Here is a 26,534-nt window from a genome sequence, read left to right as displayed (position 1 = left end):
TTTATTAGGAAGAATAAAAGTAAGAAAACTTTCATGAAAAGAGTTTGGACTAAGTTTATTTTAACAAAAAACTATGCTATAATTTTATTTAATGGAAAAAGACTTAAATTTTAATGAAAATGACAAAAAAACTTAAATTTTAACGAAAAAAACATAATTTTATTATTAAATAAAAAAACTACTCGCGCGTCCTCACACAAACTGTTTATGAAACTTACTACACTGTTTATGAAACTTAACGGTACTACACTGTTTATGAAACTTAACGATACTAAACTATTTATGAACCTTAACGGTACTACACTGTTTATGAAACTTAACGGTACTATGTTTATAAACCTTAACGGTATTACATTGTTTATAAAACTTACTACACTGTTTATGAAACTTAATGGTACTACGGTACTATATTGTTTATGAAATTTACTACACTATTTATAAAACTTAACGATACTACACTGTGTATATACGTATATTATTTCTTTTGCCTTAAGTAGGTACGAGTGAGAATATATATATTATTTATTATACACATGAAAATACACCTTACGAGATTACAGTACTAGACGTGTGTTTGTGTTATCTTGCTTTGTCAAAGGCCAAGTTTGTGAATGGAAGTGACATGTTTTGCAATGCAAGATTAAAGTTAATTCCAAGTATTGTTGAAGAATATTGGATGGTCAAGTGCGTGTGATATTGGAACAAATGCTTACCTATCGAGGAAGGTTGTATCCTATAGTATATGAGGCAAGCCAATTTCCTAGAAATTGATGTAGATATTTGACCATCATTTGTGGCGAGGAGTATCATCTTTACTAATCATCTTTGATTTTTATCAAAGACTTGATCGCTGCAATGACGAGGAAGAAAGGTTTTTGGTTTGGTGGGGGGGGGGGGGGGGGTTGTATTGGTTGGAGGCGCTGGGCCAATGTTTTTTTTTAATTCTCTAGTCCTTATCATTAAATAAAGTTATTAGGTGGTTTTTTTTTTTATTAAAATGCAAAATTTTGAAATCATTTTTATTAGTTTTCTTAAAAATGGAACTTTTATGAAAAGGATTTGGGCTAAGATTATTTTAACCAAAAACTATGTTATAACTTTATTTAATGAAAAAGACTTAAATTTTAATGAAAAACTCTTAAATTTTAATAAAAATGACAAAAGAATTTAAATTTTAATGACAAAGACATAATTTTAATATTAAAAAAAAAAACTGACGTGCAGGACCTGTGCGTCCTCACGCAAACTGTTTATAAAACTTATTACTACACTGTTTATGAAACTTAACGATACTACATTGTTTATGAACCTTAACGGTAATACACTGTTTATGAAACTTAACGGTACTACACTGTTTATGAAACTTAACGGTACTACATTGTTTATAAACCTTAACGGTACTACACTATTTATGAAACTTAACGGTATTATGGTACTACACTGTTTATGAACTTTAATGGTACTAAACTGTTTATGAAACTTACTACACTATTTATGAAACTTAACGGTACTACACCGTGTATATACGTACATTATTTCTTTTGCCTTAAGTAGGTACGAGTGAAATCTACATATATCACTTATATAAATATATATATATATATATTATTATACACATGAAAATACACCTTACGAGACAATACTAGACGTGTGTTTGTGTTATCTTGCTGTGTCAAAGGCTAAGTTTGTGAATGGAAGTGACATGTTTTGCAATGCAAGGTTAAAGTTAATTCCAAGTATTATTGAATGATATTGGATGGTCAAGTGCGTGTGATGTTGGAACAAAAACTTGTCTATTGAGGAAGGCTGTATACCGTAGTACTTGAGGCAAGCCAATTTCTTAGAAATTGATATAGATATTTGACCATCATTTGTGGCGAGGAGTATCATCTTTACTAATCATCTTTGATTTTTATCAAAGATTTTATCGGCGCAATGACGAGGAAGAAAGGGTTTTGGTTTGGTGGGGGGTGTATTGGTGGGAGGCGTTGGGCCAAGGTTTTTTTTTTAATTCTCTAGTCCTTATCATCAAATAAAGTTATTAGGTGGTTTTTGATTAAAATGCAAAGTTTTGAAGTCTTTTTTATTAGTTTTCTTTAAAAATAAAAGTTATATTAAGGATAAAAACAAGAATTGAGTTAAATTTGATTTGTGCGGGGATGATGTATGGCAAGTGCCTTCGCCCATGAGCGGTAGGTCTCGGGTTCGAGACTTGGGAGCAGCCTCTCCATAAATGGAGGTAAGGCTAGCCGACATTCACCTCTCCCAGACCCTGCGTAAAGCGGGAGCCTTGTGCACTGGGTACGACCTTTTTATACACATTAAATTCTTAGTTTCAAGTTAGTGGATGCCATATTTCACACAATGAATGGAAAAGGCAAGTAAGGAAAATCAAATGGACAAGGTAGCTAAAATTCCTCATTTTCCACATCATATATGAGAAATGCTAAGGAGACTCTCAAAGTGAGATTTTGTACTCTCTGTCATTTCACAGCTTCATGTTAATTCCCACGCCAACATTATAAATCATTGTGCCAAAAACATAAGATGACAGAGGGTACATAGAGAATCTCACTTTTCAATCAATCTCCTTACCATTCCTCTACATATATTTCAAAAGGAATATCTATCGGCTTGACATACATAAAAAAATATCATTCATGATCTTCAAATTCCAAGAGCTAATGCTTTGAATTGCCCTTTTGACCCACAAGACAAACTAGAAAGAAACCAGTGTTTGAATTTCAGGGGGGTTAATGATAATATATGAAACAACAATTTTGATCAAATTAAGACTAATGCTAGAAAGTAAAGTCAACGATCTTCAATCCTGAAGCCTCGTACCTTTATTGCAGCATGTCTATGTGCGTCAGTGTGTGTGTGCGGAGATTAACAGTTGTAATCAGTACCTTAATTCTATGACAAATACGAATCATACCCTACCCCAACCTTAAAATCAACATAAACCATCATTTGAATGAACAGCAGCAAATTCTAAATGTACATTATGGCTAAACAGCAAAAAGAAAGAAATGCTACGATCAGTGCATTAGTAACAGTGGCATTAGAAACATACCTTGTTCGTTTCACATCATCGATGTAATTGGTCCTTGTCGTGCCATATAATGCACAGAGTCAACGTGCACAAGTCCTTGCTGCCTCAGACAAAAATCATTATTCAGCATTTAGTGTCACTAAACCAAAGAAAGGTTAACGGAAACTTCGCAGACATGACAACGCAAAGACTTATACAGTTCTACTATTGCAACAGAAAATAGCAACAACAATACACAGCCATCATTTATTCCACAAGATCTTTCAGCTTTGCAATAACAACTGTACTGGTACCTTCATCTTGCTACGTAAACCACTTTCAGTTTATAGCATGCATGAGAACATAGGAACTTTGAGCTAATCACAAAATTACTCGTATAAGTATAATTAACTAACCAATTTTCGGTAAAAAATGGGACCATCCAACTGTCTTCCCTACAGTACCTCCTACTACCTGAACATGCCCTTGCTTAGTTTTCAAGAAATTCCACAATGTGATTAGAGTAGGCTAAGGGAAGAATGGAGGACCTAATGGAAATAATAAAATAGCATATCATCCAACAATGCAGATTGCAGATAACAACAACGAGGGACATCAACAGCAAAACTTGCATCAGCAGCAGAAAATGGTAACATTCTACCAAATTTAGGGTTTACAAATCTATTACTGACCCTTTTTCAGGTCCTTGTCATTAGAGCTAACTATGTTACTAGAGTTGTGACTTGGAGATGATTTAGCCACTAAATTTTCAGTAGAGTACTTCTTAATTCTCAAGGAAATAACAACACTTGACACAATTCCTAGTAGAGGAAAAAGGTACGACCAAATTTGAGATTTCTGAGAGCCAGATGCCGAAGAAACAGCAGCACCAGCCAGGCTGCCAATGGATGTGTTTTGTAAAATCATCGGCATGCATCCAATAACCGTTGGCAGCAGAAAATCCACAACAAACCGAACTTTTGTAGCAGCAAGGGCGTAATTTATAATGTAAGATGGCATCGGCGAGAACCGGGCGAGTAGGACAAACCTCCAACCATCTCGCTCAACTCCTCTTGATAGGACATTGAAGTACTTATTCTTCTGGACCCAGTCCATTGCTGAACTTGAGCTCTTGAATATTAACCTGGAAACGGCACAACATCAAAGCAGTTCCTAGAACCAATCGCTGAAAACACACAAATTTAAACTGCAGCCTAATTAACAGAGCATAATCCCAACAAACTGGCACGGGGGCAATTAGAGTTGATGAGGTCTTACATATTAGCACACCTCCCGTTATGGTACTGATACCTCTTCAAAGGTATTAATATGCATTCCCCATTGCAGCAGGGAGGTTAATTCTTTTGCATAGGCCCTCATCTAAATCAAAATTCAAAACAAACCCGTCCTCACTCAAAATCGAACCTGATTCTCTCAACGAATGGGGTGGACAACTCAACATAAAGCTAACAATTTTAACTACATCCAATCCTCTATTACTTAGAAGCTTAGAGCCACCTCTACGGAATCATAAGTATCCCGGCATTCTCTCACTAAATAGTGAAAAGGGTATTAGTCATTTTGTGCTGGGGTGATTCCAATTGTAATTTTGCAATAAAGTTTTCACCTTTCACCCATCACAACAAGAAAAAGCATAAAACTTGCATAAACTTTGTTTCACAGCAATTGAAAAATGATCACTGTCCAGTGTCTAATGTCTATCAGTTACCAAATATAAGAGTGATATTCTCTATATTTAGATTAAAGGGAGACTAAGTTACCCAAATCATTTGTCAAATTGCTCAAACGAAAAGGGAAAGCATTAAAATTTGAGTAATACCTGCCAATCCAGAACGAGAGGGAAGCGCCGAGCAGCTTGGCGGCAAAGACGCAGAGGATAGCCGGGAAGAAGCCGAAGAGCATTGAAGCGGCGGCCTCGAAGAAGACGGCGTAGGGCAGGCAGAGAGCGAGAGTGAGAGTGTGGATCGCAACGTACAGTGGGATGGCCCATACTCCCAGCCGATCGGACAATTCAGCAAACACCTTGAGCAAAGCGTCCTTGTCCAACCCGTAGTGCTTGCTCAGCTCCCTCCCTGTTCCGATTATCGCCACCGCAGCTCCGATTGTCCACCACCTCTTCGCCATTTTGCCTACTCTCGTCAACTCCCTCTCTCTGCGGGATACGGAATACTCAGATGAGCCCTGATGGGCCGGACGCAGTTTCATGAAGGCTAATGCATCATATTTGGGCCACTTTCTTTTTGGGTTTTTTGGGCTTTGGCCTCACGTCTTCTATAATATGTTTTTTTTACAACTCATAATCTATAATCCAAGGCTTTTATGCACTAATGACGGGCTTATTTATATGCAATCGAAGTTGGAATTATTTTTATTCTTGACTTCCTTCCATCTGCTAAAACATTAGTATTGAAATAAAAGAAAGATGAACTTCGGCTTTCACTTTCATGCTACATAGTATTAAAGGTTACGAGCATTAGATGGTCGGGATTTATAGGAACACAATAAAAGAAATAATTCAAATGAATCTATGGCATCCAATACTCGTATCATGAAAGAATTTTCTGTTAACTTCACCTTAAAATCATAATCCAATACCTAAAAAGTTAATAATCAAATCAAGTAAAGGAGACTAATGGATATCACTTTCTCCCCCATGATTCATGGCTTCCTTCCTTCCGACTTCCATGTAATTAAACATATTTTAAGAAAAAAACCACGAGCTTCAAATTTGTATAATGTTTCGTCATGACAACGGCAAAACGGATAGAACGCACAAAGACAATTACTTTTGAGAATAAATAGTAAATATCATTGACTGACCTTGCCTGAACAATGGCAAATGGGTGGGAGTGCTCTGGTAAACTGGTCAGGCAATTGGCACCGACATGTGTCGTATTTACCAATTTGCTCGACTTGGCTTTCAGTCCTTTTCCTTGAACACCTTTGTGATGGGTAATTTTCCTTCAACTTGAACATCTGAACACGTGCGTTTCCACTCGGCTAGCCTGGTCAAAGACAGAATGATCGTTCCACTTGAAGAAAAACAAATGATATTCAACACGTTTCGTTTTATGGTTGTACTGTTTTGTACTGTGTTTTTCCAAAGCGGACGAGACCGGATTGGTGGATGAGATGTTGATGAAGCTTTTGTATGTGTGGTAATGCTAGTGTGCATTTGCGTGACTCAACGACAACTTCCTTCTTATTAAGCTTCAAAACAATCTCCCCGCACATAGTATTTGGTTCATCGTATCAAAAGACTTTTATGTAGAAAGTTTGACTTACTGTCGGTGATTTATACTTATTTATATATGTGAGTTCACGTGATAAGTTTTGTAAAATCATACGTTGGTGATTTATACTTATTTATATTTGTGAGTTAACATGATAAGTGTTGTAAACTCATACGTAGAAATTAAAAATATGTTCCGATCATGTGACAAATGTTGTAAATTCGTATGTGAAAATAAGAATATATTATGGTAATAGCAAAAGCTCTTCCTTTATGATGTAAAATCAAAATAAAATAGTTGGATCCACCAAGATAACACCATGAGAAGTTGTATATTGACTCAGTTTAGAAAAATTAAAATTAAAAACCATCATCACAATAGAACAATTGAATTTCAATATCTCTATTGACACCCCATGTTAGTTTATTGTTTCTTATCTTTTCTAATATTAATTATTTGTTATGGGTGAAGGTTTCTAATGTTTAGTTGGGTCGTACTTCTTGTTCCATCAAACTTGTCGATGTATACTTTTACTCTAACAAAATGAAACAGAAGTGTTTCTTCTGGTGGGCTGAGACACCTATATTGACACTGTTTTAGTGCAAAATTCTGCACGGACGGTTTTGGAAATGCAGGCTGGAACGTAGGCCTTGCCAACTTTGCTTGACTTGCAAGTTGAGGAGAGACTATAATTATAATACAAGACAAGCGAGCTCTAAAATCATAAACATATGATAATTAAGAATTTTCATGTCATGTGAGGGGATAGATAGTTAAATATAGAGTGTTATAGAACGACCGATACTTGAGTTTTGGTTCATTTTTAATCAAAAACAGGTAAGTTTTGTTAAACTTGACATTTGTAGAGTAGTTTGTTATGTTTCATTGGTGAAAGCACCAAATTTGTAAAAAATCTATAGCGCGTGAGGAAAAGATGAAAGTATAGTAAGAGAAGAACCACCATGCAACTGCTAGATTGAGTTCGCAGCACATGATAAGATTGGAATACTTTGTTTTTGTCAAATTTCCGTTGACAAGCTTCTCTAAGTAAGACGAGAATGTGACAATACAAAAAAATACGTACGATTAGTAGTTAATTATTATGGGAAGAAAAATTAGTGAGAATCGAACCCATACTAAACTTAAATATGATTGTTTTTTGTCATGGCGATCAAGCGTCACTTGCGAAGGTGGTAAGATTTAAGAATTCCTTGTAGTGTGGATAGTTTATATTTCAAGCGTAAAAGTACATCTTCAGAATTTTGTTGAAGTTTTCACAGTTGAGTGCATGCCAAGTGCCAACAAAGAAACACAAATCCTTGTCGTACCGCAACCTAATTAATTTTAATTCTAAGTTATATGGAGGTAGCTGAAAGGGGAAACCACAATCCAGCAGTGTGTTGGTTAAAGTGAGACTCCTCTGGTACAAATTTGAACAACCGTGCATATATTTTTATCGAAGTGCTACCATTTGCTTAAAATATTGTCTAACCATGTGTACGTCGCATATTTTTAAAAAAAAAATTATGAAGTAAGTGCGATATTTTATTGATAACCAACGCATTACATAAGATCATAGATGAGGAGGTCCTGAATGAAATCAGGAGGATCCTCTAACCATATAAATTCATTACCAATGGAAATGGCAAACTTAGCTAATCTATGGGCAACCCCATTACAAGTTCTTGGCACATGCACAAATTGGACCGGGGAAACCAACTCCGCCACAAACCTGACATCCTCCGCTAGCAAACAAAACTCGGACAAACCCCGAAAGTTGTTGTTGATAGTAGCAATAGCAAGTGCAAAATCACTCTCCACAATAACCCGAACTGATAAGATGCAGTCGTTTGAATTTAACAGGTGATAATCTATTTGTGATAATCTCTTCTGACTACAAATGTTTATAAAAATCATTTTTGAACTCTAATGCAAGCGTAAAATTAGCCGATGTGGGATTATACTCAAAGGAGGATTCTCTCCCTTTCTTTTTTATCTTATTTGAACGGTTACGGTTAAATCATGTCAATATCTTATTTTGATTTTTTAATATAGACAATAAGACAAAAGACAAAGTGTGAGAGGAGGTGGGGGCAGGGGATGAAAATAGTAGGAGATAAAATCCTATTCCATTACACTCTCTACAATCTGCACAGATATTAAAAGTAAACGTTTTAGTGGTCATGAGATTTGAAATTGATAAAAGTTATCCCTGAGTTTGTTCACCATTAATCATTTTGGTCATTCCGTAAAAAAATCTCCATTAAACAAGGATAAAATGATAAAAAAAAAATACCCTCAAATTTTTGTCAAATCATTTTGGCCAAGTATTTTTGTCATTTTGGTCCAAATTTATCACAATTTTTCACAAAGTACCAAAATGATTGGTGGTGGATGAAGTCAGAGACCATTTTTATTGATTTTAAAGTGATGAGTTATGTCAATCTCAATGACCAAATTTGTAAATGAAATGATGTGTCGCTAATAGGAAATAAGCATGTGAATCAACATTTAAGTAATAGTTCAATCATTAACGTCCATATCACTTGGTTTACAAAATCTGATTTAAAATTTTAGTCTCGCTAGCATTACCCAAAATATAATATTTAAAGATACGCACAGGAGAGATGTTAAATAGACACTCTTAAAAGTAGAACTCTCTGTGAACTATTGGCTACCTCATATTTTTGGCACAATTGACTAATACAAATGGGGAAATGGATTCTCTCCGGATCCCTTCCTCCTAATCCACCAAATCTCGGGATCTAGACCGTTGAAATTTGATCCAACGGCTAAAGTTTTATAACTTTTAAAGTGGACCCCTGTTTGTAGCCGTTGGATCAAATTTCAACGGTCCGGATCCCCAAACTTGATGGATTAGGAGGAAGGAATCCGAAGAGGATCCCTTCTTACAAATGGGACCAATCAAGACCAAATAGGCCAATCAGAAAAGAGGAAATATTATTTTTATTTATTATTAGATAGAATAAGAATCTTAAGATTATAGAAGTTGGGAATTTGTTATGCTCGTAAATTCGCTATTATATATATAATAATTCTCCTTGTTTACACCTTTGTTTTACTCTTCTATATAGGTTTTACATTATATTTGTGTTTTGTAGGTTGTAACAAGCAAAGAGTGCAAAAGGAGCTAAAAAAGGCTTTTACAATCCTATGTCGTCAGCACAGCCTGTGCAGATCAGCTGAGTTCGTGGGTTAAACTGTGTTGACTCGGGAAGAACCAGAAGATGTGCCATATATGCTTGGAAAGCCACATATGTCTATTTTCCGTAGATTTTTACTGTTCATGAATATCATTTTTCTAGAGGGAGTTATGGCAGTTTTAGTACATGAAAGTTGGGCTACGCGCGAATACAAAGTTTTCTAGAAACGTGTATCAATGTGGCAGACTAAAGGAAGATTAAAATTCCTATTTATTAGGAGTTTTAACCAGTTGAAGAAAGCCAAAACATCTGAGAAAAAGTAAATAAAAAGTCTTTAATATAATGAGACTTTAAAACTCATTAAGCTTGATAAGGAAAAGAAGGCTAATTGCCTTGTCGGATACAACTAGAAGGGGAATGAAGGAGGATCCCTAATCAGACCAGCAGAGGGAGCGTGAGATATAAAAAGCTGAGAAACAAAAGAGAAAAAAAGGAAGATAGGCAGCAGCAGCCACTAAAACAGAAAAAGAACAACCCACGGTGAAAGGGAGAAAAATGAAGGACCAGAGCACCGTTCTGCAATTCATCATCGAAGAGTTTCTTGTTCTCCTTTTACTTCCTGTTTTGTTTGTCCGTACTCCCCATTTACATTATGAGTAACTAAATTTCATAGTTGGGACTTGGTTGAAGTCCTAATCATGTTTCCTTGAGTATTTTCGATACACTTTTGTTACAAGACAATTTGTTGATGCTTTAGTGATTAATTCCAGTTTTAATTCCAATCTTATTGAGTTATTTTATGATTGATCACCATAGAATAGCTTTGTAATTGAGTTCGCTACATGGGTAAATTTGGATGATCGAGTCTTGTACCTATGCCAAGTAACAAGAGAACTAGTTACAGTTCTTGGAATTCATTATTTCGGATAATCGAAATAGATACTATGTTCTAGGATTCGTGTGTTTGTCGATTTCCATTGTATTATACTTTCTTGGAGTGCAACTTAGTAGATACCATACTAAACACTTCGAGAATGAAAAGAGTTAGTGTAGACACCCATGCCTAATTTGTTGTTTAGGGAAATCAATAGCTTAAAGAGTAGATACCATGCCTTTAGGTTGACAAACGTTAAGCATCTATAATCTGTTTTGGATCATAGTGTGTATCGGTTGCATAGGCGAAAAAGATTAGAGATGGAAGTCAAGTTTTAACCGTTCAAATATCGTTTTCAAAACCTTTATTGCTAAATACTTTTATTTGCCTACGTTCTTTATATTGAGTTTTAATACTTAAACTTAAGGCATCTCAAACTATTTTGTTAAACCTTTATGTGCATATTCACTAGTTTTGTGAATTAATTAATTTAAATGGTTAGGAATCATACTCTAGATACATATTAGTGCAATCGTCGTGGGAATAATCTTGTACTTGCTTTCTATACTATGTGTTTGATCGTATGCACTTACGAGTTTAAAATGTGCAAATAGTAGCTTAATATTTAGGTTGCTAAATGTATAACATAATGGTAGTGTGCGCGTCACGTCTTGGGTGGTGTTACTCTTACGTCCATCGGGAAATGCATTCTCCTCTCCTCTCACCCTTCCCTTATACCATGCAACGCATAAAGGACCAGTCCCACAGAAATTACAGATATATTCTTTTTCACCTAAGCAACAAAAAATATATAAAATAAAGATTTCTATATTTGGTACTCTTGGTTTCTTATTTCAACCCAAGAATATTCTAAACTAATAGTCTTATCTTATCCACGTAAAGAAAATAAAAAATAAAAACAAACATTGTGTTGACCAACTTACATAACTCATATCTTAACGTTTTTGATAACCTTTCGTATTTTTCTTATTTATATTGGGGTATAGATTGACATTCGTGTCTATTTGAATTCTTAACTAGTAATTGTATGGCTACACACCTAATACTTCTTGTACATTGCTGTATACTACAGACTGAAATTCGTAGATGACGCACGTCGAACCGTATGTATACATCTTCGCTCCTTTTCTCTCCATAATAATTTTATGTGCTCATCTGGCTCTTCTGACTGCAATAAGTTGATGTTCCCTCATGCATATCGTGCCAAATATAAGGATAAAATTATGAATCGAGCATGGCCGCATATGGAATAGTATAAAGCATATCCTGTCAAATTACTATTTAGTATCTACACTAAATTATTTTTCTCAAAGCCGATTTATTTTGCAAGTAATCATTTACCATTGTAGTGAAAAGATGTTAAGTTTTTGTATAACGGCATGAGTTCGAACCCCGTCGTTAATTAATATAACATTTAATCTCATAAAATCTACCTTTGACCAAAAAAAAAACCGATTTATTTTTTTTATATTTATTCAATACAGAAAAATGTGAGTAATTTATGAGGGTGGGTGGGGTTTGGAGTTTTGCATAAATATAAGGCGGGATCTGGGATTTAAAAACTAGGCCTCAATTGGCGTTCGAGAAGAAATTGCAGTCAAACCAAAGTGTCAAACTTTCAAATTAAAAATAAACAAAAGTAGAAAGCAAAGCTTTACCCGGGTCTATCGCCCCCCCTCCCCTCCTCTCTCTCTCTCTCTCTCTCTCTCTCTCTCTCTCTCTTCAGTCCTGCTCTAAAATCCAAGCTGTCTAATTGGAAAACTTGTATGAATGCAATCGTGACATTTCGTGTTAATGATTGAACGTTATATGAATGAAAATTTATATATATTCTTGTATCTTTAGGACAGAAGCTAAAATAAGGATTACTCCTGAATTGAACAGTATACAGTCTGCATCTAATGTTTGAAATATCTTTGATAAGGTCGATATTTCCGTAAAAATATAAAAAAAAATCAGATAAAGATATGAAAAGTGGAGTGAAATTTAGACTTCACCCATATTTTAGAAACTCTTAAATTTCGGCTAAATCCGATAAATTTCGTCGATATTTCCATTATATAAGTAAATATCAACAAACTGCCAAATGACATTCCTTAAAGATTTATTTTAAATTTCCACATTTTTGAACAAATTTTTATTATTTCCATCGAGAGTAACTAAAATCGATATATCTGTCGATACTTTCACAAATTTATATATTGATATTTCCACCGACACTGATTTTTAAACATTGCCTACAGCTTAATCAAGATATTCTCTCTCTACATTTAGTTCTAATTTCCTTTGGATAATTTTAGATTAAATTAAAATAATGTTGGAATTAAAATAAACTATAATGTATCTTACTAGTCTTGTTTCCATTTGAAATTATATATAAACCCCAAGAAACCCACCTCATATCTTGTTAGCTTCTAATCAATTTTCTCAACCCCACACACCATACCCAAAAGCCACAACCCTTTTCGCTCCCTCACTAATTTAATCGAACACCTTATCATCATCCATCTTTCTGCAATCAACGTATATGCTCAAGGTTCCCAACCAATTACATCTCTCCGATCTCACTCATTGACAAATGAAGTTGCGGTTCTTCGCACACCAAATGGTGCCGTGGTGCTTCCAATTAATGGGCAGCCACCACGTATCTCGCACGCAGCTCCGTTCCAAAGACAAAGCCCGCCCGATCGGCACCATCAAGCTCATCAAATCGGACGGGCTTGTGTTGGTCTACCACCAACCAATCCACGTTTCGGAAGTCACGTCGGAGTTTCCGAAACACCAAGTGTGCCGGTCCGATTCTTTTTACATCGGGCAGAAGATCCCGGCACTGTCGGAGGACGACCAGCTCCAGCTCGGCCACAAGTACTTTCTCCTCCCCCAGCAGTTTTTCCAATCCGTGCTTTCGTTCGTCACCATTGCTTCCTTCAGCAACACCAAAGACTCGTCCAGAAACGCGTTTCTTAGAAAGGCCGCGAGCTGCGAGCCGTTCGATATACAGAAAACGCCTTCTGGGTGTTTGAGAATACGCGTTTCGGATGAGTTTATATCGCAGCTGCTGGAGGAAAAAAAGCTCAATGAGGAAGAGGACACGGCGGCGACGGAAGCCAAGAGCAGGGTCTGCACAACGGCTCAGCTGCAGAAGGACTACACGCAGCTTGTTGGGTCGCGGCTGTGGAAGCCGAGGCTCGAGCCCATCAGAGAGGTTCGGGAGAAGAGAAGAAAGCTTTCTTCTTTTGGGATGAGAAGATCTTGCAAGAAGAAATCTCAGCCGAATTCATCCAAAGCTTCTCAGAAGCAAAAGAGTAGTTCTGCTAATGGTTCTTCCAAAGCCAAGATCAAGATTAAATCATCAAGAAAATGATGATTAGTGCAGTTTTAATTGATGATTAGGATTTAGATGTTAATTAGGAGGACCTCTTTTGATTTTCATTGGATTGAAGTGAATATACTGATTGGTAAATACATGACTGTTTTCATGCTTCTTTCTTAGTACAATTACTTTCTAATTGCACTTTTTGCCTAATGATCATCATCTTTTTGCTAATCATATTACAATTAAATTCTTCTTCTTTATTTTCTCAAATGTCACTAGTCCATGGAAATGATTTTCGCACATGTCAAATTATTTTTCTTCATTAATTCTCTTTTGAATATCCGTTGCAGAATTTACTTCAATCTTTAAATGCTTGTCTGTAATCGAAGTATATCTTCGTATTCTTATAGCACTTGACAATCGACATATAATTCATATTTTCGGTTGTATATTAGTTTCTCTCCTACCATATCAGCTGGTTTTTTGATGTGAATCTAATTCTGCTAAGTACAAAATCAACCCAAGTTGGAGGAGCTTGGGTTGTGCAGATTCTCCAGAAAGGAATGTAATGGGAGATGGGTTGGTAGGGTTGAGTGGTGCTGGCGCGTGGGTGGGTTTGGCGGAGTTGGGCCGGCTGGCCAAGGCGACGAACTGGCAGTGCCAACTTTAACTTAGTTGTTTAAGATTTTGAGATAATTGGGATATCGACAAATTAGCAGTCAAAATGGGTCACCTATAGCTTTCAATCTACTCGTTTGGAAATTGGAATTATATTTACAATTGCGTTGCATGAATGAGAATGACGTGATTTGCATTCCAATCCTTGATTTGCAACGTGTACCAATGAGAGAAAATCTCGCTGATATGCATCCGCGTTATTTATGAGAATATTTTTGCTCATTACAAGTACCGTTGATTCTCATTACTTTATTTATTTTAAGATCTGTGTAATAGATAGATATAAATCTCAAATTTTAAATTTATCAAATGATAATAAATAGGGTGATAACATTACCACCCTTGAGAGTGGTGAGAAAAAATACGAGACAGGATCCTCGTTGGATCATCTTACATCGTGTGACTAATTTTTGTCAGATACTGTTTATATTCAATTTTAAATAAAAAAATTACGATGATTTTTTACCGCATGATGTACGATGTACGATGAACGGATGTGATTTGAGGATTCTCAGGATCCTTACAAAGAGAATCCGACGAGGATTTGGCTAGCAAAAATACACCTATCATTTATAAGAGAAGGACTTTGACTGCTTTGACTGGGACACCACGTGTAACTCAATTTATCATGTCCATTTAAGTTGTTTTTATTTACAAGACACCTCTAATAAAAGTATGAGATTTTTAAGGTCTGGATCTAAGGTCTTTAACTCAAAAACAATTTTTGAGTCTAAAGTTAATAATTCTTGTTTGGTATGACTATTTTTAAAAAGTGAACTCAAAACTAACTTAAAAATTAGCTTGCTTATAAAAAACACAAAAAATCAGTTTTTAAACTCATTTTCCTCTCATTTTTTCTTTCTATCCTATCTCTTCCTATTTTTTTTCTTTCCCCTCTCTTCGTATCTATTATGATTTTTCTCTCACCTCTCACCTCATTTTTTTCTTCTCTCCCTCATTCAGTCATTTTCTTCTCTCTCCCCTCTCTTCCAATCTATTATGATTTTTCTATTTTCTCTCTTCCAATCTTTCCCCCCTCCCCAGCTTTCTGTGTCTTTCTCACTCTAGATTCTCTTTATTCGTTCTCTTTCCTTTCCTTCTCTCTCCCTTTAAAGCAAGTCCACCGGGAGTGGATTGCCCGACACACAGCACCCAAAACAGGCCGGCCCCCAGCCAAATCACTTCACCCTAGCCTTATAAGCTGGCACCCAGCCCAAGCTAGGCAAGAGAACAGCCCATAATCGACATACCCAACAGCCAGGCCATCTGACGTAAGCAATCCAATGCTCGACGGCCGCAACGGTGTTGGTTGTGGGGGCGTTCACCACCAAGCACCCGAACTCAGTCGCCGCAGCCAGATCCAAGTTGTTAATGCCGACACCAGCTCTTCCCACAACCTTCAACCTCCCGCCGGAGGACTCAAACACCTCGTGGGTGACATTGGTCTGGCTACGCACAATCAACACGTCGCTGATTCAAGATCCACATTTTGGAGGCAATCGTAACCACAACAACAACTTTAATAGTCTTATTGGACCTGGTCCTAATTCAAGATCCACATTTTCTGGTCAGAACTTCAATAATTATTCTTCTGGGAGATATTTTCAGTGTCAATTATGTCTCAAATATGGCCATGAAGCTCTCAATTGTGAGAAACTCATTCAGTTTGCATCTCAAAGATCAAACACTGGACCTCCTGTTGGCATGCCTGCTGCTACTTCTCCTCCACCGAGCTATTAGTTAACTGATAGTGAAGCTTCTCACTATGTGACACCTGATCCATCTTCTCTTAATTATGCCATTCCCTACACTGGTAGTGATCATCTGTTTGTTGGTAATGGCAAAGGTCTGTATATTTCTCATACTGGATCTGTTTTAATTCATACTTCCAATGCTACATTTAAACTCAATGATGTGCTTAGTTCCAAAAGCATCACATAACCTGTTATCAGTTTACAAATTTGTCTATGACAATTGGGCTTCTTTGACCTTTGATCCATTTGGATTCTATATAAAGGACCTAAGCACTGGGAATATGCTTTTCTAGGGCCTCTGTGAAGGTGGCTTATATCCTTTATATTGGAATGCATCTAATGGTACTTTTGGAATTGCACTCTCTCCTAAGGCATTGATGATAGCTAAGGCAGATGTTCATATCTAGCATAAAAGACTCGGACATCCATCGAGCTTAGTATTACATAATGTTGTAAATAAAAATCAACTCCCTATTATTGGTTCTGTCAATTCAGGGTCCATTTGTACTGATTGTAAGATGGGGAAGACCTCTAGATTACCATTTTCTACTTTGCCTTGTACCTCCACTAGGCCATTTCACTTACTGCATACAGATGTTTATGGTCATTCTCCCACTCTTTCATGTACTAGTTACAAGTACTACCTCATTTTGGTAGATGACTATACTAAATACAGCTGGTTATATCCTATGGTTTATAAATCTGATGTCTACTCAATTTTCAAGACTTTTGTTCTCAAAGTTCAAAATTTCTTTTTCTGTAAGATACAATGTCTCAGGTCCGATTCAGGGGGTGAGTTCTTAAGCAAGAATTTTCAGAATTTTCTCAATGACCAGAGCATTACACATCAATTAAGTTGTCTCCATACACCTGAATAAAACGACTATGCAGAAAGGAAGCATAGGCATGTTGTTGAAATGGGTCGGACCCTTCTTTTTCAGAGTGGTTTGGCACAAAATTTTTGGGTAGAGGCTTTTCAGACTGCTATCTACATCATGAATATACTACCTCCTCAATCCTCATCTACTAGTCCTTGGGAAAAACTTTTCAATGCCATTCCTCAGTATCATACTCTCAAAGTTTTTGGATGTGCTTGCTATCCATGGTTGCAGCCCTACTCATCTAATAAACTTGATCCAAAGAGCAAGTTGTGTATTTTTCTCAGGTATAGTCTCAATCATTGTGGTTATCGCTGTTTTGATCCTGTGGCTAATAAAGTTTATATCTCAAGGCATGTTACTTTTGATGAACACTTGTTTCCTTTTAAGCAAGGCATGTTCTCTGCCTCTATTTCACCACAAGTTGCATCATCTCCCAGCTCTTCTCCTATTACTGTAACCATTCCAGTTTCTTCTTCAACATGTACTTCACATATTGCTAGTCATGATAGTTCATCACAACATCAAGCTTTTTCTATCCCTGCTAGCCATTCTTCCTCCACAGATGACACTTCACATATTCACACAGATTGCTCCACTTCTCATTAGTCTACTCAATTTCTGCCATCTGCCTATGTACCTGCACCTGTTCTACATAACTCTCATCCTATGATTATAAGGGCTAAGGCTGGAATTCACAAACCAAAAGTTTTCACAGCAACAAAGCATTCCCTTCCCGCCTCTGTTGATCCTCTTGCTTGTCTTCTTTCCACACCTACAACATTTTTACAAGCTTCCAAGAATCCAGACTAGATGAAAGCCATGGAGGATGAGTTTCAAGCTTTGCAATCAACTGGAACTTGGGATTTAGTTCCTTTTCATCCTAGTTTGAACTTGGTAGGTTGCAAGTGGGTGTTTAGACTCAAACATAAACCAGATGGCTCTATTGAACGGTATAAGGCCCGTCTTGTAGCTAAAGGGTTTCATCAATAAGAGGGTCTTGATTTCTCTGAGACATTCAGTCATGTTGCTAAGCCGACTACTATCATAATTCTCTTATCCATTGCTGTTTCTTATGACTGGTTTGTACATCAGCTTGATGTTAGTAATGCGTTTTTGCATGGTACATTAAAGGAAGATGTTTACATGGTCCAACCTCCTGGCTTTGTTGATCAGTCCAAACCTCAACATGTATGCAAACTCAACCGGTCTCTCTATGGTTTAAAATAGGCACATCGAGCCTGGTATGAAGCATTTCACAAGGCCACATCTCATTGGGTTTCTCACATTCCTAATCTGACACCAGTCTGTTTATCAAAAATGATTCCACCATTACTTTCATCTTGGTCTATGTTGATGATATCATAATCACTGGCAGTTCTAGCACAATCTGTCAGTCCATTATTGCTCAGTTACAAACTATGTTTCCTGTGAAAGACTTGAGTGATATTCACTACTTTATCGGCATTGAGGTTCATAGGTCTACTAAGGATTTATTTCTGCATCAGTCTAAATATGCACTGGATTTGTTAAAGAAAACTGATATGATTGGTGTCAAGCCTTACTCCATTCCTATTGGTTCTGCTAAACTGGATCACTCAGGTTCTCATTTCTTCGATCCTACATTTTATCGCTCCACTGTTAGGGCTTTGCAGTATCTAACATGGACTTGGCCTAATTTGGCCTTTGCTGTTAATCAAGTATGTCAGTATATGCATTCTCCTTGGACAATTCACTCACAGGCAGTTAAACGGATACTTCGATATTTGAAGGGTACCCTTGATTCCGGTCTTTGGTTTACTAAAGGTCCTCAATATCTCACTACGTGGTTTGATGCAGATTGGGCAGGATGTCCTGTTGACAGAAGATCAACTAGTGACTACTGTGTCTTTCTTGGACTGAATCTCATATCCTGGAGTGCAAAGAAGCAATGCACTGTTGCCCAATTGTCTATTGAGGTCAAGTACCGGTCTCTGGCTAATACAGCCACTGAACTCAATTGGGTTTGTAAAGTATTGCAGGACATTTCCTTTCATATTCTCAAAACTCTTGCAATTTTTTGTGATAATAAAAGTGCAATTGCACTGGCCTTCAATCCTGTATTTCATGCCAGGACTAAACATGTTGAAATCGACTATCACTATATTCGAGAAAAGGTTCTCTGTGGCAAAGTCAGTGTGCATCATGTTGCTTCTCTTTTTCAACTTGCTGACATTTTTACTAAATCTTTGCCCTCTGATCTGTTTGCAGAATTGACTTCCATGCTTTCAGTGAGCTCTTCTCACTTCAGCTTGAGGGGGTGTGTTAGGAATATAATAGGACCATCAACTAGTTCTGTATGTGATTAAAGCCTTATCCTTACTTAGCTGTTAAGCTAATTGTACCTATTTATATGTATTGTACTCATTCAGTTGAATGTAATGAAATCATTCTATTCAACCATTTCTCTCTCTAGAATTCTTTCTCTCTCTATATCTAACTTTTCTCTCTCAGAATCATGAGTTTCTACAATACCAATATCCATCATCCAATTGCTAGCCTTACCAGCGAGAGATTTTTCAGTGTGATTGGTGTATGAGATGATGTATCATGTGTCATTATACAAATGGTGAGATATGTGTGTTAAAAAGTTAATAACTTAAAAAATAAAATTTTCCATTACTTGTATAAAAATATGTAATGTACTACACATGTTCCTATCACAATAAAAAATTTATCTTCACGAGCAAGGACATGAAATGAAGCATGGTCAAAGTTGGCCTGGTCATCAATCTAGACTGTATATTACTTTACAATCTGGACCCCTACCTATTTTTGCCCATTTCTGGTCATTCAAATTATTTGACTGGGGAGTGGTGAGGTGAATTGTTTTCTACTTATCTTCTAGAGCCCCGTGGGGGTTTCCTGTGGCTATAATTTTAATGCCAGTTTACTTCCAAGACCGATGTAACGGCCGTTTCCTTTCATGACTGCCAAACGCTTTGTTGACCTTCAAATATTTTTGTGTGGAACACATGCTCTGCAAAGAACAATGGTTAAAATATTGTGGTATATTGGTTTGCCAAGTAGTCCACTTGCTTCACGATTGTATTTCTAGAAAATCTAAGGAAAGATACATGCACAATAGAAAGAGTTGGAACATTATTTACGTGTCAAATCTATATTTTTGAATTTTATTTTGGTCAATACTTGTTACAGGCTTGTGCAGTCTAGTTTGCCTTACCACTAATCGATTTGGTTCAACGAATCAGTTTTGTTTGTATTTGTACTCAAATTTACACGATTCGGTCTAATTAATTATGGACTTTAATCTGGAAATTTAATTAGCCGAATACGAGAATGTAAGATTTAAGTAGGGTTTGGGCCAAGATCCAAGACAAAATCATAATCTAAATTGAACTATGTTTTGGACCAAAATGAGTCAGTGTTATCGCGGCCACTACATAATTGATCTTAAAAATCAAGCCAAGCCTTAAGATTTTAAATTAAATGTTTGTCAAAGCCCGTGATCCAGAAACGAAGAATGCCTTGACATATAGAAGATCTCTGCCTAGAAAATCTAAAATTGGCAAGAACCAAGATCCGAAGAGTAAATTGATGTCCAATCCAAGTCAATCAAAGTTAATGATTCAAAGTAGAAGGTCCACGATCTTTTCAAAGAGGTCCGGAGGAGATAAGCACATGGAGAAATTCACTGAGGCAAGGATCGAGGCCAATCAATCCGAAATGGATGAACATTACAAAATAAGTTGATTTCGCATAAATCATATCCCAAGATTGGAGTGGCCGCGGAAGAAAAGTTTTCAAATGAGCAAGACTAACAGGCCGGACAAATGATCGATCAAGGGCTAATGTTGCCCTATAAATACAAGATTAGAATAAGAGTAGAGGATCCCTGATCAAACACAACTAGTCTTTTACGTTCCTAATCCTAGGTTTAGTGTAATGTAGTTCATAGTCTAGTTTTTACTTTTTCGTTTTAGTTTATTTCTAATTGTACTAGTCTAATCTACTTTTTGACACGCTCGGTGAGACACTCTATATGAGCAACCAATATGGATCGAAATATCCATATCAGCTGATAGATTTGCAAATCCCACATTTTGCAAATCCCACATTGAAAATGTGCAAAAATCACTTTTGTGTTTTTAATAACTTATTTCTGTGTGAAGCTAATTTATAAAAAATGAAAAATAACTTATTCCTAAAAAGCTTAGAAAAGAGTAGTAACCTGCTTGTAGTTTACACTAATGTTCGGTTTCATTCATATATGTAAACATATATATATAGTGGTGTGCTGTCCACATATTCTTTTTTACTTTTCACACATCCTTCTAATTTTCGACCATTGGATTGGATGAATTGAAGAATATCAAAGAGATGTGTGGATAGCACAACCCGATGTATAATGTGTTAAGATTCGGAGACACGTTTTTGACACATAATTAAACACACTTTTTTTGGAGTTCACTTCATAACGTAGTTGAACAATCTAACCATCTATCTTTTATGTCTTATCTCAAATATCATGTCTCACAAATCACACAAATCCGAAACCAAGCACTTCGCCCAAAGGTGTCGTTTCTTTATTAGGACTTGTGACCTGACAAAAAGCACGACATGTCGTTGATATTTGACCAAACTTAACCGCTCAAAGGAAAGCCTATCTTCTCCCGAAAAAGAAACTCCTCCTCGATAACTGCGCTCGAATCCGTACGGGCAATGCTGAATTGGGTGCGACTGAACTGAAATGGAAGCCCTTCCATCCGCCCAAATCCAGCGCTTGATCGTCACCGAGAACCCAATCAACACCGCCCACTACAAGCACTCCCGAAATGCTAAACCCACCACGAAGGTGGCCGTCACCCACAAGGTGTTCGACAAAATGCCCCACTCAGACACCTTCGCATGGAACAGACTTATCCAGACCCATATCGCCAATGCAGACTTCCACCACGCCCTCGCCACTTACCACCAAATGCTCCTCCGCGGCGTTCGCCCCGACAGACACACTCTCCCTCGCGTCTTGTCTGCCTCTCGGCTTTCGGCTGATCTCTCCCTCGGCAAGCAACTCCATGCCCACGCTCACAAGCTCGACTGCTCTGGTGACCGGTACGTGGTTGCTGCTCTCATAGAATTGTACGGTCGTCTCGACAGCGCGGACTCCGCGAAGGGGCTGTTTGACAAGTCCCTGGTTAAGGACTCTGTTTCATGGACAATGCTGGCCAGGCTGTACATTGCGGAAGGTAAACCCGGCAAGGCGGTTCATGTGTTTGAGAGAATGGTGGAGTCCGGAGCACAGATAGATTCTGTGGCTGTGGCGACGGCGGCTGGTGCCTGTGGCATGTTGAGATCGTTGATTGATGGAACAAAAGTCCACAGGGTTGCCAAGGAACGTGGATTGGAGTATGATGTGTTGGTGAGCAATACCCTCTTGAAAATGTACATGGACTGTGGCTGTGTCGACGAAGCTTGGGCAGTTTTCAACCAAATGCCGGAGAAAGATGTCATTTCTTGGACAGAAATGATTCATGCCAATGTGAAGAGGGGAGGCTTCAATGAGGGTCTTAAGCTGTTTAGGCAGATGGTTGGAGACGGGGTGAAACCTGATCCGCTCTCGGTCTCTAGTGTTCTCCCAGCATGCGCAAGAATGTCTGCAGGTAAACATGGCAAAGAGACTCATGGATTCTTGCTGCGACATGGTATTCGAATGAATCTCACCGTTCTGAATGCTCTTATGGACATGTATGTCAAGTCGGGATTTATCGAATCAGCTGCAAAAGTTTTTGCCAGGTTGAAGTACAGAGATCTTGTTTCGTGGACAGTGATGATAACCGGGTACAGCTTACACGGACAAGGAAAGATCGGAGTAGATTTATTCTGCCAAATGGAGAAGGAAACGAGTATACAGATCGATGAAATCACCTATGCTGCTGTCCTTCATGCTTGCGTTGCAGCACGCATGGTCGAGGAAGGGAAGTTTTACTTCAACTGCATCAAGACACCTACAGTTGCACATTGTGCTTTGTTCGTAACTCTTCTATCGCGTTCTGGGCTGTTTGATGAGGCAAATAACTTTATTGCCGATAAAAAGATCGAAGGAGATCCCGAGGTACTGAGAGCACTGCTAGACGGCTGTAGGATTCACCGGCAACTGAAATTGGGAAGGCGGGTTATCGAGCAGCTCTGTGACTGGGAACCTCTTAATGCCGACAACTATGTGTTGCTTGCCAACTGGTATGCCGAAAATGCAAAACGGGACATGGTCGATGAGGTTCGAGGAATGATGACAGACATGGGTTTAAGACCTAATAGAGCTTATACTTGGACAGAAATCAGAAACAAAATTCATGTGTTCGGGACGGGGGACGTAACGCACCCAAGATCACAGGGAATATACTGGGAGTTGCAGTGTTTGATGCAGAAAATGGAAGACGGAGGAGATCGACCTGATCCGGATTTTAGTTTCCATGATGTGGATGAAGAGCGCGAGTGCATTCCGACTGGCCACAGTGAAATGCTGGCTATTTCTTTCGGACTCATCAGTACACAATCCAGGACAACGATACGTGTAACTAAGAACCTACGGGTGTGTCGCAGGTGCCATGATTCTGCAAAAATTATATCCCGGATGGAAGGACGAGAAATCATACTCAAGGACCCAAATTGTTTCCACCATTTTAAGGATGGTTATTGTACATGTGATGATTTTTGGTGATTAACTTATCTATATGTTGCTGTTAAATCATCTGGAACAACATCTAATACAGAGTGGATCAACATCTACCTCCAACAAAATAACGATCAACACAAGAGTATCGCTAATCCGTACTTAAACAAGTGTTCTAAAAAGAAGTAAAAAAGGAAGTTTCGGAAACATACTAGCAGGAAATCAAGCCATGTAGGCTCTATCTCAAGATTTTGAGAGTATAACAACCACATACTACATATATGCTCATGTTTCCCTTCTGGCAGACCGCCTGCGGGGAGGAGGAGCAGCAGCTTCTTCTTTCTCAATCTCATCTTCCTTCTCGCCGCTGCTTCCTTCATCATGGGAAGTCTGTGCAGCCGCAGCCCTGCTTGGTTCTGGAACAGTGACCTGAAAAGCACAGGGCAGAAGAGTTTACAAGTGCACTAGTTTATGAGATCAAAAGTCATTACCACTACAGAAAAGTGAATATATGCTAGATGTATACCACCGCCGGTTTCTTGCCACCAAACAGGATTTTAAAGAAAATTGACAAGAGAACAACCACGACAGAGACGATAACACCAATTGTAATATTGGGCTGTTTTTCTCCCTTCTCAATCAATTCCTGCGTGAGCATTGCAAAAACAAATGATTATCATCTTCTACGATTCAATTAAGCATAACCTTTGGGAAAAAAGTTGTTATGATGCTGCAATGGCAAGCCAAGCACTTACAATGATCCTGGGTTTGTATGCATCCAAGAAAGAAACATCTGCTATCTTGTAAAGAAGGTCGAATACTTTCTTCTGCAAGTATTTGTTCTTAACACTGATTAGCTTATGATATACCAAAAATCAATCAATATGAAGGAAACTCAAATATAAAATGAAAAAAAAAAATTAGATTACCTGGTAGCTTGAGAGTCCATCGGAAAGACCTGCAGCTTCTTCCTCAGCCTTCTGTTTCTCTTTCTCAGTTTCAAACTTCGGCTTCCACGTTGTTAGCCTAACAGATTCAGCAACCTTCTCATCATCAGCTATGAGCATATTGTCAAACAATATTCCGTCCTGCATTGTCCAGATCTCAATGCCAATAGCAGCAATGGGCTCAAAGTTGGGCTTCTCAGTCTCGAAGTAATCAGGGTTTGGAATTTCTCGAGGCTTCCAGATGCCCTTGTAACTGGGGTTGTCAATCATAGGAGGGCTCCATTTTCCTTTATAAGCAGGATTATGTTTCATTGGCTTCTTCCATTCTCCACAACCAGGTGCCAATGAACACTTGGGGTTATCCGTCTTTGTCGGTTCCCATACACCATCCTCTTCGTCGTCCCAATCTTCTGGCCTTGTCGCCTCAGGGTCATCAATCTCTTCAGGCTCATCATCCAACCACCCTTCAGGTTTCACAGCATCCTCGTCCTCAATTTCCATTGGTGCATCCTCGTCCCAATCATCAGGCTTAACGGCATTGGGGTCTGGAATCTTCAGCCGCTCATCCCAATCCTCTGGCTTCTTATCCTCTGGGTCAGGAATTGTCTTGGCTGGAATCAATGCAGGCTCAAAATCTTTATTCGACAGGAAATTCGCCTTCTTCTTCTCCTCCCCATCTATCAAAATCCTAACTTCGTTATCAGGTTTCAGTATGGCAGTGTAAACATGAGACAGCTTATCGGAGGGCACGGATGGAGGGTCCTTGAGATGGTGCTCAACATACTCTCCACTCTTGGGGTTCTTGTGCTTAAAAATGAAATGAACCTTGTTTGTGGAACCACATTTGTCCGGTCCAAACATAATAGAATACGGCGACTCATTGTCAAATTCCTCCGCTTTCCATCCAGCCTCCTGTGGCCGGAGGTACTTCAAGTAAGCACCGCCACATTCAAGCCCGTTCTGGAGCCGGACCTCAAACTGTAGGACAACAGTTCCATCAGCAAGGCTCACAGCCTTGTCCATCTCTTTCACCACTGCATACTTCCTCGCCTTCTCACTTACCAGAAGCCCGTAATCATCATGTCCCTCACTCTTGGACAGTTTCCATACCCCTAAACTCGACATAAATAAATAAAATTAAGCACTCAAAATTCACTGAAAAAATAAATTTGACAACACTCGGAGAGTAAAAGACTCAAATTGCACAGAAAAACAATTTAGGAAAACATAGATAACAGAAAACAGTTAATTACTGCGAATAGCTGATATTAAAACAATCAAACAAAAAACTGGACACCTTGGTACTCATCTTTCGAAGAAACAATCCATCGGCCTTCAAACGACTCAGAAAATGGCTCGTAAAAGATCTGTAAATCATAAATTCTCTGTAAACGTTCATGAAAAATAAAGATTATTATGAATAAATAAGAAAATGGAAGGGAATGGTTACCGAATCGACTTCGTATTCTGAAGAAGCGTGGATCTGGGAAGCAGAGCAGCCAATCAGCAGCAGAAGAAGAAGGAGGTCAGTGATTCGACGCCACCGTGTTCCTACCATGAGGACCGTCGCGCCTTAACCCTAAGCGCGCCTTCGATTTTGCCTACACACTGGAACAGCTGATTTGAAAGCTTTCCTTTACTAGGAGAATAAATTTTATTTCTTTATTTTATTGTTTGGCGGCCGTTTGAAGGGAAGAAATTTTAATAAAGTAGGAAGGATATTATTGGACGATGCATGAGTTGTGAAAAATATAGTTTAATTATAATGAATATCATAATTAGAACGTTTAATTTTTAAAAATTTTAACGAAAAGATTCCGATACTGTTTATCTTAACAAAAAATCAAATTTTTTACACTAAGAAATCAATCTTAATCCTATTCACTTCACCCTTTATTTTATACTTAAAACTCAAAATTTTCAAATCTTTTTTATTAATTTTCC

At 37.9% G+C, this 26,534-nt stretch overlaps 5 protein-coding genes and 1 long non-coding RNA gene across 7 annotated transcripts; 4 read left to right on the top strand and 2 right to left on the bottom strand.

Moving 5' to 3' along the window:
- Window positions 1-3,583: 3,583 nt before the first annotated feature.
- LOC126597464 (uncharacterized) lies at window positions 3,584-6,021 on the bottom strand. 2 transcript variants are annotated; one of them, XM_050264260.1, is made up of 3 exons: window positions 5,876-6,021; window positions 4,875-5,207; window positions 3,584-4,178 (listed from the first exon to the last, which is right to left on the bottom strand). In XM_050264260.1, exons 2-3 carry the CDS (start codon window positions 5,177-5,179, stop codon window positions 3,719-3,721), a joined length of 765 nt encoding a protein of 254 aa, XP_050120217.1. In that variant the 5' UTR covers window positions 5,180-5,207; window positions 5,876-6,021; the 3' UTR covers window positions 3,584-3,718. The 2 variants fall into 2 exon arrangements, with proteins under 2 accessions (XP_050120217.1, XP_050120215.1); XM_050264258.1 differs by lacking the exon at window positions 5,876-6,021 and having other exon boundaries at window positions 4,875-5,817.
- Window positions 6,022-12,740: 6,719 nt separating this feature from the next.
- Window positions 12,741-13,861, top strand: LOC126597465 (uncharacterized). Its single transcript, XM_050264261.1, has one exon. The coding sequence runs from the start codon at window positions 12,926-12,928 to the stop codon at window positions 13,709-13,711; it is 786 nt and encodes a 261-aa protein (XP_050120218.1). The 5' UTR covers window positions 12,741-12,925; the 3' UTR covers window positions 13,712-13,861.
- A 1,253-nt stretch (window positions 13,862-15,114) lies between these two features.
- Window positions 15,115-16,656, top strand: LOC126597469 (uncharacterized). Its single transcript, XR_007614262.1, has 2 exons — window positions 15,115-16,187; window positions 16,389-16,656. It is a non-coding gene; the product is annotated as an uncharacterized LOC126597469 (long non-coding RNA).
- A 1,139-nt stretch (window positions 16,657-17,795) lies between these two features.
- Window positions 17,796-19,321, top strand: LOC126595225 (uncharacterized mitochondrial protein AtMg00810-like). Its single transcript, XM_050261594.1, has 3 exons — window positions 17,796-17,870; window positions 18,069-18,181; window positions 18,280-19,321. The coding sequence occupies exons 1-3, from the start codon at window positions 17,796-17,798 to the stop codon at window positions 19,319-19,321; spliced, it is 1,230 nt and encodes a 409-aa protein (XP_050117551.1).
- Window positions 19,322-21,604: 2,283 nt separating this feature from the next.
- On the top strand, window positions 21,605-23,718 carry LOC126597462 (pentatricopeptide repeat-containing protein DOT4, chloroplastic-like). The gene has a single exon (XM_050264256.1). It carries the CDS (start codon window positions 21,724-21,726, stop codon window positions 23,689-23,691), a length of 1,968 nt encoding a protein of 655 aa, XP_050120213.1. The 5' UTR covers window positions 21,605-21,723; the 3' UTR covers window positions 23,692-23,718.
- LOC126597463 (calnexin homolog 1-like) lies at window positions 23,682-26,288 on the bottom strand. The gene is made up of 6 exons (XM_050264257.1): window positions 26,041-26,288; window positions 25,888-25,957; window positions 24,573-25,702; window positions 24,399-24,470; window positions 24,170-24,289; window positions 23,682-24,072 (listed from the first exon to the last, which is right to left on the bottom strand). The coding sequence occupies exons 1-6, from the start codon at window positions 26,146-26,148 to the stop codon at window positions 23,929-23,931; spliced, it is 1,644 nt and encodes a 547-aa protein (XP_050120214.1). The 5' UTR covers window positions 26,149-26,288; the 3' UTR covers window positions 23,682-23,928.
- Window positions 26,289-26,534: the final 246 nt, after the last annotated feature.

This window comes from Malus sylvestris, chromosome 13 (assembly GCF_916048215.2).
Source record: "Malus sylvestris chromosome 13, drMalSylv7.2, whole genome shotgun sequence".
Lineage (NCBI taxonomy): Eukaryota > Viridiplantae > Streptophyta > Magnoliopsida > Rosales > Rosaceae > Malus > Malus sylvestris.
This window is presented reverse-complemented; position numbering and strand designations above follow the sequence as displayed.